This window comes from Homalodisca vitripennis, chromosome 1 (assembly GCF_021130785.1).
Source record: "Homalodisca vitripennis isolate AUS2020 chromosome 1, UT_GWSS_2.1, whole genome shotgun sequence".
Classification (NCBI taxonomy): Eukaryota; Metazoa; Arthropoda; class Insecta; order Hemiptera; family Cicadellidae; genus Homalodisca; species Homalodisca vitripennis.
In genome coordinates this window covers 242,140,718-242,162,171 of record NC_060207.1, presented here as the reverse complement: position 1 = coordinate 242,162,171, position 21,454 = coordinate 242,140,718, and the positions used below count along the sequence as shown (strand labels likewise).

Below are 21,454 nucleotides of genomic sequence, written 5' to 3'. Positions count from 1 at the left end.
TGTGAAAACTCTTAAGAGTTCCACTGTAAGGTTTTATCTTAATTTTAGATATTTTGAAAAAAATTTGAAAAAGGTACATATTGTAACCTTATATGAATTATAGAAGAGAAAGGAAAGATTTAAAGAAACAACGTTGTATAGAATTTGAATAATAGGTGCAATAACTGATACAGTGCAGCACCTGTAGCAGTGTTTGGAACTGTCTTCCGCCTGTTAAACATCACATAGTAGGATGATATCTGAACTTTCAAGAGTGGAAGTCAAAAATAACACCTGAGATGAATAAATTAACGTGCTGAGTAAACATGCACTAAAAAATTGCGGCTTAAATAAGACGCAAAATACATGCACTCGAAATACGCCATGTCGGATATAAAAATGAGTATTTTGCCACTGAAACATTATGGTGGGAGGTATATGGCGGGAGTGCCGATAGCCGAGCGGTCTAAGACGTTGGACTTTGAGTCTGAGTTAGAGATAGCGCGGGTTCGAATCCTGCCTGTGACCTTTGCACTCTTTATCAGTACCATCGACCTTGTACTGTATCGACTCTCCCCCTTATTCTGTTTGATAAGATCCTCGCATAGGCCAGTGGCCCATGAGGACGGGCAGAGTAAGGCTTAAAATATATATTTGAAATGTCGAGTCTGCATTGCACTTTACCAACGAGAGACTACTATAAACGAAATTTTAAATCTAAAAATTATATAATTGTATTTGATAAATCCTGTAAATCTGTTTTATAATATATTAATTAGGTTTCGACCCAAAACAATAAACTCAGAATTAGCAACACAACATGATAAAGTCCACTGCCGTGTAACATATCAATATTTGATTAATCAGATTAACATTAATATGAATTCTCGGATTTGATTTTGAGCCTGTGACGATAAAACACATTGGTAATTGAATCTGTGATGAAATAAGGATTTAATTATGAAAGCGTCTGCTTTTGTGAGCCTGCAATTCCGGTTTACGTTTCCGGAGGCGGATCTGCCAGCGTTGTTCCAGCTCAGTACGGTGTTCCAGCACGATGTTCCAGCAGAGCGCAGAAATGAGATTAAATTTGTGTTTGTTCCCGATAAAATTGGCTAGCCTGCGCTACACACTTACGAGACTATGATTAAGATTATTACACTGGAAAGCACTGTTTTTCATTAGACATATGAGGCAATCTTTTAATCTCTCTTCACCATCATCACTGGTTATTTTATTTACTAAAATTATTAAGGGAATAAAAAGTGTTTCGAAAACAGATGTTTGTAATATTTTATTAAATTGAATTCCTACCCAGTGTATCAATTACATATGTTCACTGCAGTTCTGGATGGGAAAGATATTATATATCAATTAGTGGGTTTATAATTAGTGGATCACATATCCTACTATTTGAAATTCAAGTATGTTTAATAATCCAAGGTTCAATATAACTATAAAACAGTATTTCAAAATATAGGAAGCATAAAGATTGGACAGCGTTTAGATTAGAGTACATTAGATTTCCAGATGAAGAAAATAAGGTTTGTTTTTAGACATAATCTATGTAGTAAATTATCCATATTTAATTTGTGCTTAGTTGGCTGTAGTAGGTGATTCCAAATGTTCTCATGACAGTTAAAACTTTTGTAGTCAACCTTTTAATGAAACGATATATTTTACGAAAATAATGATTTATATTTGAAATTGAACTCATTTAACCAAAAATAGGTTTTAATTTTAATGCACTAATAATATTATAAATGCGAAAGTGCCTTTGTTTGTTTTGCTTTCAAACATAAACTATTCAACCGATTGTACTGAAATTTTACATGGACATTCTTAGGGTCCCCGGGATGAATATAGACCTATTATTATTTCTAAAATTTATCCTGGTTTCGCCCCACTGGTCTCAAAAGCAGTTATAAAATGCCATTTTGGTATCTAAAGTTGTGAAGTATTAATGTAGTGCCTGTTAAATGTAATAAACCGTTCTGTATAAACATTGTATTATGAAAGCACGACCATATTTTTTATTAATTAAACTAATATTGTCAATTTGTCTACATTTATAGAGTGAAAACATTAAGTAAGCTTGATAATAAAAACACTTCTTATTTCAACATCATGGTAACAAAGCAAACAATGAATTTATTCTGGATTTTACCCAAATTAAAAAATGTGAATGTGTACATGTAAGGTATTGAATTTGGTTTCCTTAGACATTGTGGGATGGCAAATTTACAGTAGCTGAAGGGAAAAAACGGACGGGCTGGGCGCTAGCTTGATTTAACAAACAATTCGCGAGGAAACAAGCGAGCGCAGTGACTCAGTGAGTATAGCAAGTGGAGTCAAAATGTGTAAATATTATTTGATTTGTCATTCTTACTTTGAAAGTTGATAAAAAACGCATTTTAAATTGAGCCAAAAGGGGAATTTTCACGACCAATGGAGTGTAGCCCAGAGGAATTTTCGAAATAGGATTAGGACTTTATGCTTACTATGAACCCTTAGAATGTCCATGTAAAATTTCCGTACAATAATATAATTTAAGTTTTGACGTGATCGAGTAACAAAAACACCACACGTATAGAGAAGCTTTTTATGAAATAGTATATCATAAAAGATACAAGTAGTTTGATTGATAAAAATGTCTTAATAATAGCTTTTTTGTCAATGTAGTAAGAATTGTTTACAAAAATGTTACAAAAGATCTTGAAATATATTATTCGGTGAAAGATAACGAAGTTATCCAAGCCAAAAAAGTAAAAATGTTGAATAAACTAAAAACTAAGGTAGTTGTGTTTTCAAGCCTTTATTTCTCTAAATTCCTAAACTCTAAACATTTAGGTTGTAACAATCAGATATTGTTGTGAACGCAATAAATTAAGTTATATGTGGTTTTGGGGCCATAATACGCAAAAACACAGAAAGTCTCCATGATATGAGAGACAAGACTATAATTTAATACAGCTTTATTAACGAAACACAATTCATCAGCACATAAAAATAAATCCAATGCAGGAACAAAGTGATGCAAATTGCATCATGCAGAAACGTACGCACAAAATAACATCAAAACTTGACGAAGGCGTTTTAACTAAAACAGTTGATTTCTATTTGTTTCAAATGTGTTAATAACGTTCAAATAAAATTTTGTCTTTAAGTGTCTGTTTCCGACGGAACGCTGATGATTGTGTAAACACTTGCTTTGAAGTCAAAAAGCAATTGTTTTAAAATTAAATCTTGCCGTCAAGGAATAAAAATCAGCCCTTGCTGCTAACAATATTCTTTACTCAAGGGGTTCGCGTAGCCGACGCTACTCTCTTTTGTTACTGTAATAAAAGAGGGCTTTTTGAAGCGTGTAATTTATGAATAAGTACTGCTATTGTCCGGTTAATGTCAATTTGAACATTGTCCTTTATGATAATGCATCATAACAGTTAAATACAAGTTTATTAATTTTAAATTAATACGTATTACTTGAAATTGAAATTATAGAATAAAATTATTTATATACGAGAAGCAATACGTACATGAAGCAAATAGGAAATTGGTTACACACTAAGTTCAAACGAGTAGGCTAGATTGATTTATATTCGTCGTTATATGCCGTAAGTATATTTTAATTAAAAACAGTTACTTAATTTTCCTTGGACAAAACAAATGGTGAAGCTTTGATGAAATATAATAGTTATATACCGTTGACTTTTATAAGCTTAAAGCAATGAAAAAAGTAAGCACATACACATCTTGTAGATAAGGTGTATAACTATTAAAGTATTAATAAAAAAATAGTTTAAATGAAGCAGAAATATTATTTTATTTAATTAGGATTTTGCAGCCGAAAACCCCTACAAAATATAATACAGACAAACGTAAAAAATATTGATGTTCTCAAAAAGCCTTGAAATTTAGTTTCATAATAATCTAAGTTTATAATACGTACGATTATGCAACATAATGATACAAAAAATGTTTCTGTAGGTCAGAATTTATGATTAGTAGCCTTACAGAGATACAAAACGATATCAGTATTTATTTATTTCAATTATAAATCTTCATCTCCACAAATATTGTCCCGCATTTCAGGCACGATTGGGATGAATAAATAAACATTTAGGCTGTACCAGTTAACCGCTGTTGAGTACACATTTTACCGCAACGCTTTTGTAAAATTCGTAAGTATCGCTTCCTAAAAATTTGTAAGTGATGGACATTGAAGCATATCCTAAGCACTACGATTCATTGAATTTTAAATTCACTGGTATAAAATATTACATCATCCCATTCCAAATGAATAGCAGATTCACATGGACAACACACGAATAAGAAAATTGAATACAGCAACTTTTAGTAACTTGAAGGGGCGCTTCCCTTTTCCAGTATGAATGCACTCAAACATGAATAATATTTTAGTGCATTATTCCTTTATGAGCTTGAAAGTTGTCATGGACACAATAAAAAAGTAGGCTTTGAATCAGTGGAACAAATGTCAGAAATGGGATGATATAACGGAATCTGACTAGTTAGTAAATTTCAAGATGACATATCCAAGTATATGTGTAAAAGAAGTTTCGTTGGGTTGGTTGAGCAAAGTAAATTTTTGGTAGTTGGAATTATGACATTGAAAACCAGTGGTAAGCCAAAGTCCAAAATTTGGGAATCAATTAGCCAATAATTGCATTACTTAGCTTTTCGTGAATGTAATGTAATGTAGCCCCAAAACAAAGTAATCGATCATCGATCTCGACAAGATGATAATATCATCCCAATGCAGGACGTGTGCAGAATGATGATCTGCTGCATGGTCCACAAGGCACTAACAACCGGGGAGCCCGAATATCTCAGCGAGAGACTCCTTCGTCGGGAGGATGTGTCTGAGCGGAGCACACGGCAACGTAAATTGCTCCACTTCCCTAAAGTACGTCTTGAGGTTGGGCGAAAAGGTTTTGACTATTTCGGTCCGACCATGTTCAACGGTCTCCCTGTTAACCTCAAACAAATTAGATCTGTTCCTAATTTCAAACTTAAACTTAAGGAACATTTTAGCCATAGGTAGTTAGCCATAGGATTGTTTGTGTAAAGCTTTATGTTGCGTTGTGATATTTAAGTATTAATTTATTGTGTATTTGTATATTAATGTATTTATTGACCTGAGTTGATTTGAAAAACAATTTGTAACATTGAAATACGCTTGTGTAATAAAGGCATTTTTATTTATTTATTTATTATTATTTATCATCAGTCACGTTAATGAGGGTAAAAATGAAAGATTGTCAAAATGGTTAGAAATATAGAACGCTACATTTTTACATGTAATATAAGTTTAGTTTGGTACGCCTAAAACAAACTGTCAGGCGTCTAAATGAGAAATGAAATCACCTTCTGCCAACGAAAGGAAAACCAACTATTTAATTGGAAGCGGCGATCTCCTGTCTCTTTACTGATAAATCTAACTGACACTGAAATAGAGAGTTTTATTATCTTTATACATTTAAAGTGATAAAGATGCCTGTGTGTTGATGAGTGTAAATATAAAACCATAGCGTATGAAATTTATCATTTTCTGTGTTTGACCCTTTAAATTCCAATTTCTAATCCCAGCTAAACATCGATTCTTTCCTAATAAAAATTACTCTAACGTTCCATTGTAAAGAACTGTATGTTGTGTGATCATAGAACCCAGATCAGTTCTCTGATCACGCATTATTTACATAGTATTCTTATTACACACATCTGAGCAAATTTCACGTCATTTCAGAAGTACATGAGCTCCTGTAACTACTGGAACACAGCAGCGAAACACAGAGATCGTAGGGCACTAAAGTTTCTGGCTGATCACGATGAGATAACAGGAATTGCTGTAACACAAAGCGTAATGCTCTATTCTTAACTTTCAGTTCTGAACCTATAATGATCAACGAATAGAGCTGTGAAGTCAAAACATTCAAGGGATTCAATTTGTTGAAGAATAACATGAATTGCTAAGCAACGTTTTCTGGTAGTTAGTTAAGTACATTATGAAACATGTATCTATATAAAGTGAATTAGTCATAAGTAACTATAGTGGAAATATAATTTTTGGTACACAGCTTACGAGTAAAAATATATAAAAACAGTTTGTTGGGTAAAACCTCACAGATTACTGAAAAAATTGGAGTTAATGAAAAGAATAAAAAATACTCATTTAAGTTATTATAGGTAAACAATTTAAAAATATTTTAGAGAATTTCGTGGTGTTAAGTTTGATGTAACAGAGGGTTCAGCTTTAGCTACAGTAATGTTTGTTATTTAATTAATTTTTTTTATTAAATTTAATATTGAGTCCATCCTTATATGTGTAAGGAATCTTCTTATAACCCCAAGCGCTGAGGATACAAATTAACAAATGTATTAATCTTGCAAAATAATTTGATAACAGTACATAATAATGAGCAATGAAATGCCAAATTTTCCTTGCAACACAAATCGTCAGTTATGTACAAAATTGTTCTTTCAAAATAACTGAAATTTAATTTTTAAATGGTAAAGTGTATATAGTATTTGAAAAATAAAAGATGTAAATTCTATCTAATATGTAAAATACAACAAACAAGATATAGTAGATAGACTATTATTGTAATTAAAATCATATTAAATGTGATTCAGGTTTTTAAAATTCGTATCTAAAGTATTCGTAACTTTTGCAATTAAACCTTCTATTATTATTCTTACCATATTTGGTATACTTTGTTGAGCTTTGGCCTATGATGAAAATTGGCCAGAAATTTTAAATTTAGTTTGTTTTTAGCATATAAGTTTTCCAATAATAACAAGTTGAACAGTATTCTTACTATGTTAAGTTTACTAATTTTAAGAATTTGTAATGAGAAACACTTTGTAACAGAAAGATGTATAATGTGACCAAAATGTTGCAAGATATTTAATACCCAAATGAAAACCACCTTCTAATTAATACATCTACTCACTTTAAAGCTGTAAATATAGAATCAGATGCTGAAGATATGCAATAATTTAACAATATCAAAATTATTTATCTATTAAGAAATATTTTATGACATATTTATAGATTATGTTTTTAATTTTGATAGTCAACTTACCTATATCTATGAATTGATCTGAATCTCCTTAAGATAATATTTGTAGATGACGTGCATGAACTTTGGAGGAAATACTAAGCAAATTTACAAAACGAAAAATCAATTTATATAACTAGTAATTTAAACGTTAGTATAAAGTTTCTATTGGTCTATAATATTCTGTAAACAATTATATCTTAGTAAATTATTGTTTGAACTATGTACACATCCCAACGCATTATAACGCACATTAATAACCTATTTATTTACATTGATTATGTGTATATTTTATAAGTGTGTTTGTACATATTATCATAGTTTATGTATATACGTTGTATCATAAATGAATAAAAAAAAACCATTAACCCAGGATAACCCGACGTGTATCAATGCAATTTTTTCAAATAAAAATATATTTGAAGTATAAAAATTTAAATGAAATAAATTCTTTAAACGACTTATGCTAAATTTAAGACTATTTAAGCAAACTTTTTATATAAATGGTTTATTTAATGGTAAATAAAAAAAAAACTGAGCAAATCAACTTCTAAGGAAGAATAATAAATACCGCCACCTATAATTACAATACTTTGCTTTCAAATATGTCCTATATAGAAGAAAAAATCGTAAGCTGATACTATATTATTAGACTAACGTAATGCGACAACTAGAGATTGTTTATTTGTTTTGATACTCTGTTTTAAATACTTTGGCGAATCAATCTACCACTATTAATGTATTTATTAACCCAATTTGGTGAATTTAGTTAGTTTGATTTTAATTTTCCTAACCAGTTTATTGAGAGTAATTTCACTACGCACCAGGAAGTAAAAGAGATTTAAATTTGAAACCACCAAATGGAAATCACTAAAAGCTTTTATCTCATGCCGTTGCCACTTAGCTAATATTCCAAGTTCCAGGAATTAAAACAAAAGAACAGATTATCTAAAGGAAAAGTCAAGTTGGATATTGTCGGCTGGAGCAAAGGAGAGGCTATAGCAGCGATAATGACCTTTGGGATAAAAGATTTCTTTCCGCCCAAGCATTATGAGTACAATTCCCCATTATATTGAGTCTTGCGGAAAGTAATTTTCTTGAGCAAGAATATCTCTCTTTCAATCAAAGTCTTGATCCTGATAATGAAACCATCAGAATCATATTATCTTCATAGTGTATTTTATTGTAAGGGTTAAACCATAATCCGGGTATTAAATTGAATAAATCATTATGTGTGAAGACTAAATATAGCCCATAATAAATGGTTATATTTGTTTGTATTATTTATTTCCGAACGCCGGTTACACTTTTATAAAATAAACAAGGTTAATTTTGGGTGCTCCCAAAAATAACACGAAAATAAAAAAAAAACTGCTTATGTTATTAGCGACGAATGAAACGAAGCATAACTTTGTTATAAAGACAATCAGAGGTCCATGGTATGAACAGAAAATATTGTATATCTCTGACATATTTGCTCGCTACAATTATTTTAGTAATTTCTTCCGCTTGGTATTCCTCACTTACTTGAGGTGAAGTGGTAGATTTTTGTTTGGTTAATTCTTCAAATTTCACAGTCCTCGAAGAGTTTTAAAAGATAAGAAAAATAGAGAAATAATTTTTATCGCTGAACAAGGAACTGTAGCATTAAAATTTGAAATTTTGTTCAACTTTACAACCTTGTTCTATGATAAAACGAATTGTTGGAGATTCGGATGGGATTTTGTTGGGTAATGATGCAAATAAAAACGTTTGGAAGTAACTGAAATGTTGCTGAAGGCGTCTATAATGAAAAAAAACACATTTATTTCATGTTTTTGAAGTTTACGAAAGTTATCTATTTAAAGTTTTTCACCCTCTTATCCAGATTCTTCCGCTTGGTACTCGTTGCTTACTTGATGAAACGATCGAATTTTTGTTAGGTAAATTCTTCCATTTTCACAGTACTTAATAAGTTTTTAAGATAAGAAAAATATAAAAATAATTTGTTATCAGTAAACAAGGAACTGTAACATTAAAAATTGAAATTTTGTACGACTTTATAACGTGGTTCTATGAAAATAAAACAGAACGGTTAGAATTACGGATGGGATTTTGTTGGGTAATGATGTATGACCCTAGACAATTGTTGGAAGGTAACTGAAATGTTGTTGGAGGCTCCTATAATGGAAAACACGAATTGATTAAATGCTTGTGGAATTTACGAAAGTACTTTTTATAGTTTTTTCACCCACTTATCCAGATTCTTCCGCTTGGTATTCAATGCTTACTTGAGGTGAAGCGACCGAATTCTTGTTTGTTTAAATTTAACAGTCCTCGACGAGTTTTGAATACAAGAAAAATATAAAAATAATTTTTATCGGTAAACAAGGAACTGTAACATTAAAAATTGAAATTTTGTACGACTTTATAATCTATTATTTGGTTCTATGAAAAAAAAAACGAATGGTTGGTAAGTTGGTAAGTAAACTTCAAAAGTGGAAGATATCGTTAGTGTTTGTATGATACACAAACAACAGTAGGTTTTTTATCATCCATATAACTCATTAAAGTTATTTGGTGAAGTGTTATTATATATTAACACCTTCACCGAGGCCCTTTACTGACTGACCACGAATGCTGTCTCGAGACTACCTTCGTCTGTCGCAGTCAACCTGTTAACTTTGTTAACATTGTTACTAAAACAACTCAAATTCAATTAAACTACCTTCTTTAAGATTTTTGTAACAGCAGTAAGTCAAATTTCAATTCATATAATATAATTTAATAAATCATAGTCAATAATGAATTCTTTCTTTGAAGTTTATTTTTATTAACAGGACTTTACCCGCATCATCGTTCAGTGATTATCTATTGGCCTCTGGTCAGTCGTAGGTGGTTGGTCGACGAATGCAGACGTATTGTGACCTGTAGTCTGTAGTTCAGTTTTAATAATTAATGTTGTGTTTAGTTTTTTATTAAGTGCATATTTTAGAGTTAGTGAAGTTGACACACAACATTGTGGTTGTAATTCCTGACGTGTCACAACGCTTGTATGATTTGTTTGTTTTTAACATAGTTTGTAATTATAAGGTTAGGTATGTTATTTACCTGAAGAAGAGATCGGATTGCAGATTTCGAAACGTAGTGTTACTGATTTCTTGTTTCACTTAACGATGGCAAATATCCTGAGTAATCCTATTTCCTTCACAATAATGAATGTCTGGTATTATCATTTGGCATTTATTATACTCATAATTATGTATTAATACTGAGATTACTAATAAAAGTTATGTTTTTGACTTAATTTAATCGTTTGATGAAATCAATTCATTTAGAAAATTTAGTTGTTATTTTTTTTCAATTGAATTTAGTTTAAACTGCTCTTAACTTTGAAAACGATCTGAGCGAAATACGAACGGTATGTTTAACTCTGTTTAGACGACTGTTCTGCTAACATTATGGAAAGCTCATCAATATCGCATCATACATGACGTGGGTTCGGTGAGTTTGGATGGGATGTGATGTTAATTGAATCTGAAATGAAAACCTGATTTAAATATTGAATTTCAATTACGGAGAGTCAATAGCGATTTATTTGCGATGGTAATACAGTAATAAGTTTTTGCAACTAATTAGTAAAAATCAGTTTATACAATTTACTGGAAATAATAAAATATTCGGAGTATTACTAGTTTTTTTAACCTTTGTTATATATAGGTGATAATTTTCTTCAGATGTTACGGATATATAATGTTGTTTCTAGTTCTTGTTTGCTCAACATAGAGTTTTACAATAATTACAAATCGATTGCCTGAATTACATTTTAGTTTTTTAAAAAGTTTCTTACTCGTCAGCTTTTGCTTTTGTTTTTAAAATACAGTTATAGTAAGAGACATTATATATATATATATATATATATATATATATATATATATATATATATATCTTCAATAAGAATAGAAAAAATAGAAAAAAAGAACATAAAAATTCTCTATATTTCGTCTTAAGACATTTTCAAGAGATATAGGTAAATAAATAATATATCAACAAAATATAATAAACAAAAGAAACATCATATGTTAATAAAGCTAATTTTGGATTACGTACAAAGAGTAAATAATTTTGCTTAATACAAGGAATATAAAGTTATAAATTACATTTGTAGTTAAACGTGTAATGTTATAAATTAAAATTGTAAAGTGTAATTTATACATACTGCTATCCATATCTTAAATTTAGACCATCCGGGTGTTTAGTTTGTAGCACCCTCTGATGAGCTATTTCTAAATAATTCATTTTAAGTTTGTGGGGATTCTGAATTTTGTTAATACTTTTTAGAGAAAAGCATTCATCGAATATTTTGTTATGCTCCATTGCGTGGGCCGAAATAGGATTTGATTTAATTTTAAGATTTGTATCGCTGTGATTTTTGTTCATTCTAATGTGCAATGGAGTTATGGTCTGACCAATGTAGTCTTTCGGACAGTCTTTACATGACAATTGGTAAATGACATTGCTGGATTCACAATTCTTTTGAATCCCTATACATATATAGGGTTACTAAAAAGTCAGGGCTTTACCTCTATTTTGTTATAAAGTTTATATAAGGAAATATCCTTTAGTTAGTGCTACAATGTGAAAGGAAGTTTTTCATTTGATTATCTTGAAAAGTTTTTGTGTCCCAAAAAATACGAAAATTTGAGGGCAACTAAAAAATTTCAAATGTAAACCTCACTCAAGTGACCCCTCATTTTAAAGAGAAAAAAAAACTTAAAGAATGGTAAAAACCAGATATCACTATCTCTTTCCTGTCCAAAATGATTGTCAGTTACCAGAAAAATATATTTAATAATTCACCACGTTGCCAAGTCAATTCAAATGTTGAAACTGAAGCTCCCTAATATTTGGCAGTGAGATAAGCGTAGGTTGAGCTCCTAACTCACGTCTGAATAGCCTGAAGTGGTATTGGTTGCAGGCCTCAACAATCATGTTTCTTAAAATCTTCGACGTTTTCTACTGGTGTATTGTAAATATAAAATAAAGATATCATTAGAATTTTTATAACACATTAATTTGGATGGGAAAGAGATAGCGATCTCTGGTTTATACCATTCTTTAAGTTTGTTTATGCTCTTCAAAATAAGGCTTCACTTGAGAGGGATTTACATTCAAACTTTTTGAGTTGCCCCCGAAAATCCCGCATTTTTTGGGAAACACAAAATATGTTCAAAATCATAAAATGAAAATTTCTATCCACATAGCACCAGTACCTAAAGGATATCTCTTTATATAATAATAGTTATAAGCAAATAGAAAGGGGACCTGACTTTTTATTCACCCTGTAGGGCATTACAATATGATTAAAATCTTAAAACAAAAGAACCGGGAAATTCACGTTTTAAAAGCCGTATGTGCTCTGAGAGTTGGCGTAGTTAGAAACAGAGATGAGCGTAGTAATGCTCTTAGTTGCCGGTTCCCAGCATTCCGCGTAGAAGTGGTGGAGCGCTTAGTTCAGTAAGAAGATATGTTAATTTGTGTAAGACGGAAACAAGTTCCAGTTTCTTAATTTATTATTCACTTTCTAAAGCACAGATCAACTGGGAAAGCAGACATTTACATTTCTCTTGGTTTTAGAAATTACATTAAAGTAAAGTTATATAAAGGAACTCATGAATAAATTCAATTTGGATTTGAGAAGCATTAACATAATTTAATTTGTCAAAGCAACCAGATTTTGTATAGAACAGTAAAATCATATCCGGGGAGTAACAGCTGTTATTTGATTTGAATTCTCATATGTTTAGTTTGCTAACCCAAACACTACTATCTCATGCAAATATAGTTTGGGACCCTTGTACCAATAATGAAGTACCCCGCATATGCATTATAACTCGGTAAACTGGCTAGTGCTCTTATTGGTCCAGAATATCTAATAAGGCCACTATGGGAACAATTGGAAAATGGGGTTTCGATATGAGAAATCGTTTAGTGAGTAGGGGTGTGCCACCAACACAATAGCTATTCATATTAGGTTTCTTATATATGTAATATATGTAATACTAGCAGTTACCCACGGCTTCGCGGGCAATTCCGTAGGTTTGCACATGTATGAACACTTCTGGTTCGAGTCAATTATATTTCCGACGCCAATGTTGAGTTCATCTTTTTGCCAGATCAAGAAAATATCTCAAAAAGTGTATAATATTGCCATTGTAATTTACGTTCTTAGAATATTTGGTTTCATAGTCGATTGTGTTTGCGTTCAAGAAAATAATATAACAAAGATCAGAGAAGCCTGCTTCTGTCAAAAGATAACTAAGAAGGGTTTTATATAAGTCTTTAAATTTATAGTAAATGTTTTGAAATGTTTTAGAAAATTTAGAGCTGGAATTGGTACATTAGTTCAAAAGAACACTTCAGCAAAATTTCATCTAGCACACTGCTTTAAAGGGAGTCTTCGGAATGAAATTCTGACCACCTTATGTTTTAGTATATTTTATAGGTAGATTAGCACTTACCTAATCGCTGAAATCTAAAACGGCGTTTAGAAGTTTGGTTATTTATTAGAAATTTAAACAAATTGAAAATAATAAACAGTTTTTACACAGAACAGTTGATTACATTTGACAGTCTCATTAAATTAATATTACACGACTTTAGAGGCCAAGATGGGGGTTTTCGTTACTTTTAAGACCAGTGGGGCGTAGCCCTGAAGGATTTCCGAAATAAGAATAGGCTTATGGTCATCTCTGGAAATGCAAGAATGTCTATGTACAATTTCAGTACAATCGGTTGAGTAGTTCACACGTGAAAAGAAAACATAAGAACTTTCACATGTATAATATTATTAAGATTAAATACAAATATTTTCTATTTATTATACTTTCAAATCTGTTGATAACCGATTTTAATTTTACTAGATGGAATTTGTATATTTCTAAGTTGTGGAAACATAAGGAACTGTGAAGCCATAAAACGCCCATTTTCACACATTGCTGTTTTTTTTTAAATTACTAAATAACAGTTTTTCTATCACATAAAGATTTAAAAGTTGATTTTTTTGGGCTTAAAAATATTTATTACTGAATAGTCACCTAGTCACTAGATTTCGAGATAATTTCATCACTAGCTTCTCGTGTTGGATGTACAGCTAAAGGAACTATTGTTATTTTGTATACTAACATTTATTTTATGTCTGTACCAGAGCTTAGATAAAAATTGATTTTGCAAAAATTTTGTTTTTGAAAGCCCATGTTACATAAGCCCCCCCCCCCCCCCGACACACTGCCCGAAAATATACTCACATGTCCTAGAGACTAGAATTGGTCTATTTTCACCCACTTCCCTATGCTTTTGTGTTGCTTCTAAAGACACAAAATCGTAATATAATCTTCAAGAGTCCAATAATACAGCTCAGAAAGTGTTTCTCTATAACCCTACCTATTTGCGGCTCTCGCTGTATGGCTGTGGTGAACCTAAAGGTACAAGTTCGTATTGGTAAATGCCTTCATAAATATAAGACAACGTAGTTTTAAAAAAGAGCAACTAAGAGCTTTTCCTCTTTTAAAACTCTTTTAAGCTCTTAAATAGGGGAACCAAAAATATAACATACTAATAATAATTAAATTTACTATCATAATGTATTAAGCAGTCCAAACTAACATATTTGAAAACGATCCAGTATAATACTTCCTACAGTCTTTTCTGGCGTTTAAGTAAATTGTCTGAGAAAGTAATGCAATTACTATACTGGTTTAAAGTTATACAGGAACTATTTAGTAAAATTGTAAGAGCAAATTATGAAGTAGAAATATGTCATAGGATAAAATTTATTGGTTTTCTGCTTAAAAGTAAAAATAATAAAGTAAATTGAGCTTGCCTGCAGTTATTTTTGAAACGTTACTTTAACGACTTATCCTTACAAAATATTTTTGTTTGAGACACCAACAGTTTTCTGTAAAATTGTGAAAGAATATAAAAAGAAACATTTGGTGGACTATAAACTTTTCAAGTATCTGCAATTAAAGAGATAAAGCTTATGCTAAATAATAAAAAGTATGAATTGTAATAAAGATAACAAAAGTATACTAAAGTGTAGCAGTTTTTCCTTTATGTCGTAATTTCAACAGGGCTGCCAATTATGGCTCGAATTTAAAAGCTTATTAAATGTTATAATTTAAAACATAAAAGAATATTATAACAAACTTATATTCATTTAGTTCCTGAAACTATATCTCTTCGTATTCTATTATTGAGATATTGGGTATGACCCCACAATTTCATATAATTATAGCAAGTTATAAAAAACACTTTATTCTATTAATACAAATATATTCGAAGGTTTGATTTGTTTCTTGTTATAAAATAATGAATTCATAATTATTATACTGTTTGACCGCTCGCCAGTAATAAGAATACAATATATTTTATTTTCTTTAAGATAAAACCCTATTAAACACATTTTATGTTATAAAATATTAAAACCAAAACTGTTTTTGTTCACTTTTATAAGGTAGTTACTGTTCTATACATCACATGTCGTGGCATTTAACCATAATAACTCATTCTTACAATAAAATTTTTGTTGTTTAGATTCTTTCCATTTCATAAGATTATATATTTTGAACTTGAGAACAAAACTAAAAACAAAGAACCATTTTCATAATTTATCATTATTATTGTTGATTGAAAGAAAATAAATATAAAATAATTAAAAGAAATAACCTGGAGTTAATACAATACTTTCCGTTTTAATAAGAGTAAAATAAATTTATTAAGTATCTTTGTACATTAAGACCATAATTTCAATAATCTATAATAACAATTATTTAAATATCTAGTTTTATCACACACATGTTACAGCAGTACATATTACTGTATAAAAAGAGCCTTAAAATTAGAGAACTTGCAATATTTTATCAAAATAAATATATAAATTATTTTTCTATTTTTACATATAAATCTACTAAGTAAACAATTATTATATACAATATATTTTAATTTATTCTAAAGTTTAATTTAATAAAAATGTCTTATACGTAAATCTTGATGACTTACATCAAGCATACAGAGCAGAAAATGAAAAACTATAAATGTAATTATTTTTAAATAAATTAATGGTATATAATTAACTTCACTATAGTACTTCCATTTATATTTCATAAAAATGAATGGCTAATCCACTGTTTTGAACAAACATGTGTAACCAAATATACATTTGATGTTTGCAAGTCAAGTTGAGATCTTTAGGAACTAACAACTTTCTAATATTAAAACAATATACAACGAAATGTAGAATATGTAGTTTTAATAAACGAATGTTTTACAACAAAGTCCTCATTGTTGAAAGTCTTACTGATAAGTTTTATTTAGTATTAAGCCAAGTTTACTTTTTGTCGAGGACAATTTTAAATATTTTATCTTTAACTAACTAATGTATTGTGTATCCTTTATCCTGTCTAATTCGGAATTCCCTCATATTCTGAGAACATGTTGAATACTTTGTATCAAAAAATAATTGGTATACTTTAAATTAATTATTATTTTTGCATCGTAAATCGAACTGCCAATCGATCAAATTTAAATTTTTTTATCTGATTCTCATTAAAAGTTTTATTTTTGAATAGACGACCTCTCCTTAGTCAAGTGGTTATTTTTAACTATTTTTTTTTTGGATTAAATTGATTTGAATCTATATAAATGTTAATAACATCCTCAAGATAGTTTATGTTCTATCAATAAACATTGGTTTGTTTTAAAGATGAGCTCATAGCCAAAGAAGATGTTTACAAACATGCAGTAGACACTTTAGACTTTTGCGCAGTCGTAATTACTTCTGCAGTTACTTTTGTACTGAGGTCGATTGAATCTATGACTCCACCTCTTATGAGGATAAATTAAAAGCTTACTAACATTCAAGTTTCGAGGAGGCTTCGTGGGATGTTTAGGGAATAATACTGTAAATGTCTTAAATGTATTATTTAGTGCATTTGATGCTCTTAAAAAATGTTGATAGCTCACTCTCCGTTGAAGTGGCAAGAAAAGGGTTAGTAGTCGAAAAGGTTGAGGACATTTTTCCATCATCATCATATCCGTCTTTTGTTGTAGATGAGATTAAGTTTACTAAATGTTTACCCTTTTCAGAATTTTCACTAGGAGCTTTGGAAAGTGGTATTTCAGTATTGTTATCTGTTTCAAGGCGTAATAATGATGTCATAACAGATGCTGTGGTAGTTGCAGTTGAAGTGGATTCTCCAAGTTCCTCCTCAAAAACATTTGTTGATGTGGTTTGTACGATAGAGGAATCTTCTTTTTCAAAACTTTCAAACTCCTCTCTGGTAGTCTGTTGAGTAGGATCTGTAACGAGTTCAGCGATAATTGTAGATAATTTTTCGCTTACTAAAGTTTTAGAAGGAACAGAAAAAACTGTTTCTTGTGAAGAATTTATATCTTGAGAAGGAGTTGTATTTTCATCATCATAATCTCGTTTTGTTGTAGATGAGAATAAATTTACTAAATGCTTATCCATTTCAGAATTTCCACTACTAGCCTTGGAAAATGGTATTTCAGTATTATTATCTGTTTCAAGGCGTGATATCGATGCTATAACAGATGCGGTGGTAGTTACAGTTGAAATGGATTCTCCAAGTTCCTCCTCCAAAATATTTTTGGATGTAGTTTGTTCAGTAGACGACTCTTCTTTTTGAAAACCTTCAAATTCCTCTCTAGTAATCTGTTGAGTAGGATCGGTAACGAGTTCAGCGATAATTGTAGATAATTTTTCGCTTACTAAAGTTTTAGAAGGAACAGAAAAAACTGTTTCTTGTGAAGAATTTATATCTTGAGAAGGAGTTGTATTTTCATCATCATAATCTCGTTTTGTTGTAGATGAGAATAAATTTACTAAATGCTTATCCATTTCAGATTTCTCACTACTAGACTTGGAAAATGGTATTTCAGTATTATTATCTGTTTCAAGGCGTGATATCGATGCTATAATAGATGCGGTGGTAGTTACGGTTGAAGTGGATTCTCCAAGTTCCTCCTCCAAAATATTTTTGGATGTAGTTTGTTCGGTAGACGACTCTTCTTTTTGAAAACCTTCAAATTCCTCTCTAGTAATCTGTTGAGTAGGATCGGTAACGAGTTCAGAGACAATTGTTGATAATTTTTCGCTTTCTAAAGTTTTAAAAGGAACAGAAAAAACTGTTTCTTGTGAAGAATTTATATCTTGAGAAGTAGTTGAATTTTCATCGGATTCATTACTTCGACTATCGGATTCTTCACTATCATTCTTTATAGCAGTATTTATCTCAAAACTAGTTGTTGTGAATAACCAATACTTTTTTGAATCATTATCAAATATTCCAACTGGTTCAATTTGGGATGAAACATTGCCATAGTTTCCTGTTGAACTAATAGTTAAATTTTCAGGTACTGTATGTAAGATAGAAGATGTTGTAGACACATTGTGAGCTGATATATTTTCCCAACTATCTGTTATGATGGTGTCAAAACTAGGCGTTGTTATAGGCACTTGTGAAGGTGATATAAAAACACTGTTACTTGTATTATGAGGGCTTAGATGTAAATTTGAAGCTGCAGTTGTACTAGGCGTTGTATACAGGTTTACACTGCTATTCTTTGCCCAACTGGACATTTTAATAGTAATAGATGGTGTAGTATATAAAATAGAGTTATTTGCACTTGTTATGTCTTCCATTGCTGAGGATGGCTTATCTTCAAAATTTATATCGCTTTGTGAAAATGAAGTAAATGAAGATAACGATTTACCTTCTCTAGTTGTTGCTACTGTCATTACAGTATTAGCTAGGCTTACATCAGTTTCATCTTCATTATTTAAGGTATCTGCGGATCCTTTAGTAATATTTAATTTATCTTTATTAAGTGTTACCACCTGAGGTGGAATTATAATTGGTGGCTTTAATGATGTATTTCTTAGATCTAACATGGTATCTTGTGGTTTTAATGTTTGAGTACTGTGGCTTCTTGTAGACGTCAATTCTACAATAGAATTTATCTTATTTCTTTGATATGTTTGAGTAGGTTTGCTAACACGATTTTCATTTACTAATTCTATACTAATTGGAGCTTCAGACGTGTCAGTAATTCCAATTGTTTTCTCTTCATTGCTGTTACCAGTAGGCTCGGAATAGTTAGCGAAATTTACAACATATTGCTTAGGGTCAGATTCTGCGGGTTCATTATCTATTTCTGATTCTTCTAATGAGTTCAAAGAAGATTCAGTAGTTGTCATATAGTTTAGCTTATTATCACTGGTATGATCAAACAAAACTGTCGATTGTGGTTCTGCATCTTCGTTATTTATGTTGCTGCGGTTTCTAGCGTCTGTTTCTGACATATCGTTTGTGTGAAACATTTCTTGGTCCCCAATTTCCGTGGAAACAAGAGCCTCATGAGCTTGGTACAATGCGGCTATCAGTAAACGGAACGCGTGTGTTAATTTCTTTTTCAATAAAGAGCCCTCTGGAAGTCTACTCTGAAGAAGGTTTAAACGGCGCCAGTCTTCTTCCAAGAGTCCGAAATATGGATCAGAAGAAACAACTCTTTCGTTGAACGCAAAGTCATTTTGAAACTGTTTCTTCAACTCTTCGACTTGAGCAAGATCAATCTCGAGACAGTTCTCTAGAAAAACCAAAAATGAATGAACATTTACAACAAAAATTCATTGACTTTTTATAAATTATGAATACTACATTTTAACAGGAACAATATAATAACGCTGTCAGTTTTTTCCCTGTGGCTATACTATAAAAGTAACTCCCAACTTCACATTTTTGAATCTCTTTAATAAAGATGATATTGAGAAACTTTATTTGCTTAGGTTCGAAGAAACTTATACTTATTGGTTTATCACCTAGTTTCTGTAAGGTTGGAGACAGCACTCTCGTCAGTTTCTCTTGTGGGAGCGGCCAAGCTAATGCCAAATGTAGAAAGTAAGTTGGCAGGAATCTAAGAATATTCCAATTCATTCCGTGTTTTAGGTCTGAAACAGAATAACCGACACACGTTAGTAAAATACAGAAGATTACAGTTTGAAAAGATTTTCATAAATCTCTATCAAGTAAATGGGAAGGCGCGCTATCTTGGGCAAGCGTTAATAAATTTAAATTTGAAGGGCGAGTGTATAATATAAATACAAAAGTAAAACTTTAATTTCATTTTGAGTCATAGTGGCATGTAATGTTTTAACACTATCGCCCTTGTTTGTGTGCTCATTGTCATTCATTTTGTAACAGGTAGAAGCATTATAATGGTTACCAACTCTTAAGACTTAAAATAACTTTCCTGAGACCGCAAAAGTGAAAAAGGTGGATCACTGCGCGTGAAAGAATGCTTAAGGTAGGAACAAGTGTAGAAATGATTTGCAATATAACTGTATTTTTAATTCTTAAAACAATGTAAACTTTGCTAATGTAAAGGATTTGCTATGTATTATTTATATATTTAGATTGTGTAATTTTGTTTTATTACATTTTTATTTTTGGTACTAGTTTTTTTTTAAAATACTAAAGTAGAATAAGTAGCATACATTTGATAGCACTGAGATGAAGTATTTTTGTAGTGGACGTCTTTAAATTATTCATATATTATATATATATATATATATATATATATATATATATATATATATATATATATATATTATATAATCAGTATATAATCAGTATATAATAATTGTATATAATCAGTAGAATATACCTAACCGTGCAGTATATATTAAGGATAATTAAAACAATTGTAATTTTCAAACAACTTAAATCTATGTTAGAAAATTAGAGCTTTCGCGAGTTTTAAGTACAAAAATATAAAGGTAAAATGAAAGAACACGAATTTGTTTGCAGAGAGATTTATTGTACCGTTAACAAAGATAATTACACAAATGGGAGAGCCGGTAAAGAATGGTTAATAACCGCGGAACAAGACCCGGTTATATTGTTCACTGGATTATATGCGCTACGGGAAAGGCCAACTAATGGACGTTTTTAATGTATATCCAGATAATGAAATCTGTATTTTATCTTTCCAGTTTTCTTTTCTTTGCTTATAAGGTCCAAACTGTTTAAAAATACTTCTCAAACATGGATCTAGTTTTCTCAGGGCAATAATAAAAAGAAGGAACTGTTTGTATGGCTGTATTTGATTCATTTGTAGATAAAATATTAATTGGGTTTCAATGGACGTTAATTAAAAAAAAGAACACGTAAACCTTCGCCTTGAAAATTTTAACAACAAATTAGGAGGAATGTTTTATAAAATAATGAGGTTAAGTTTAGTTACGAGGATATTAGCACTGACAATTTATTTGAAAACAATACAACTATATAATAAATAACTATTTATTTTGAAAGTTTATTGATAAGAAAGAAATG

The 21,454-nt window shown here is 30.5% G+C and overlaps 1 protein-coding gene across 1 annotated transcript in view; it reads right to left on the bottom strand.

Annotated features, from left to right (window-relative positions):
- Window positions 1–17,252: 17,252 nt before the first annotated feature.
- Window positions 17,253–21,454, bottom strand: part of LOC124355368 — a 98,559-nt gene continuing 94,357 nt past the window's right edge. The window contains exons 2-4 of the mRNA XM_046806487.1: window positions 19,939–20,067; window positions 17,668–19,706; window positions 17,253–17,396 (exon numbers count right to left, since the gene is read on the bottom strand). Coding sequence (XP_046662443.1) covers window positions 17,253–17,396; window positions 17,668–19,706; window positions 19,939–20,067 — 2,312 coding nt within the window. The remainder of the gene's footprint in view (window positions 17,397–17,667; window positions 19,707–19,938; window positions 20,068–21,454) is intronic.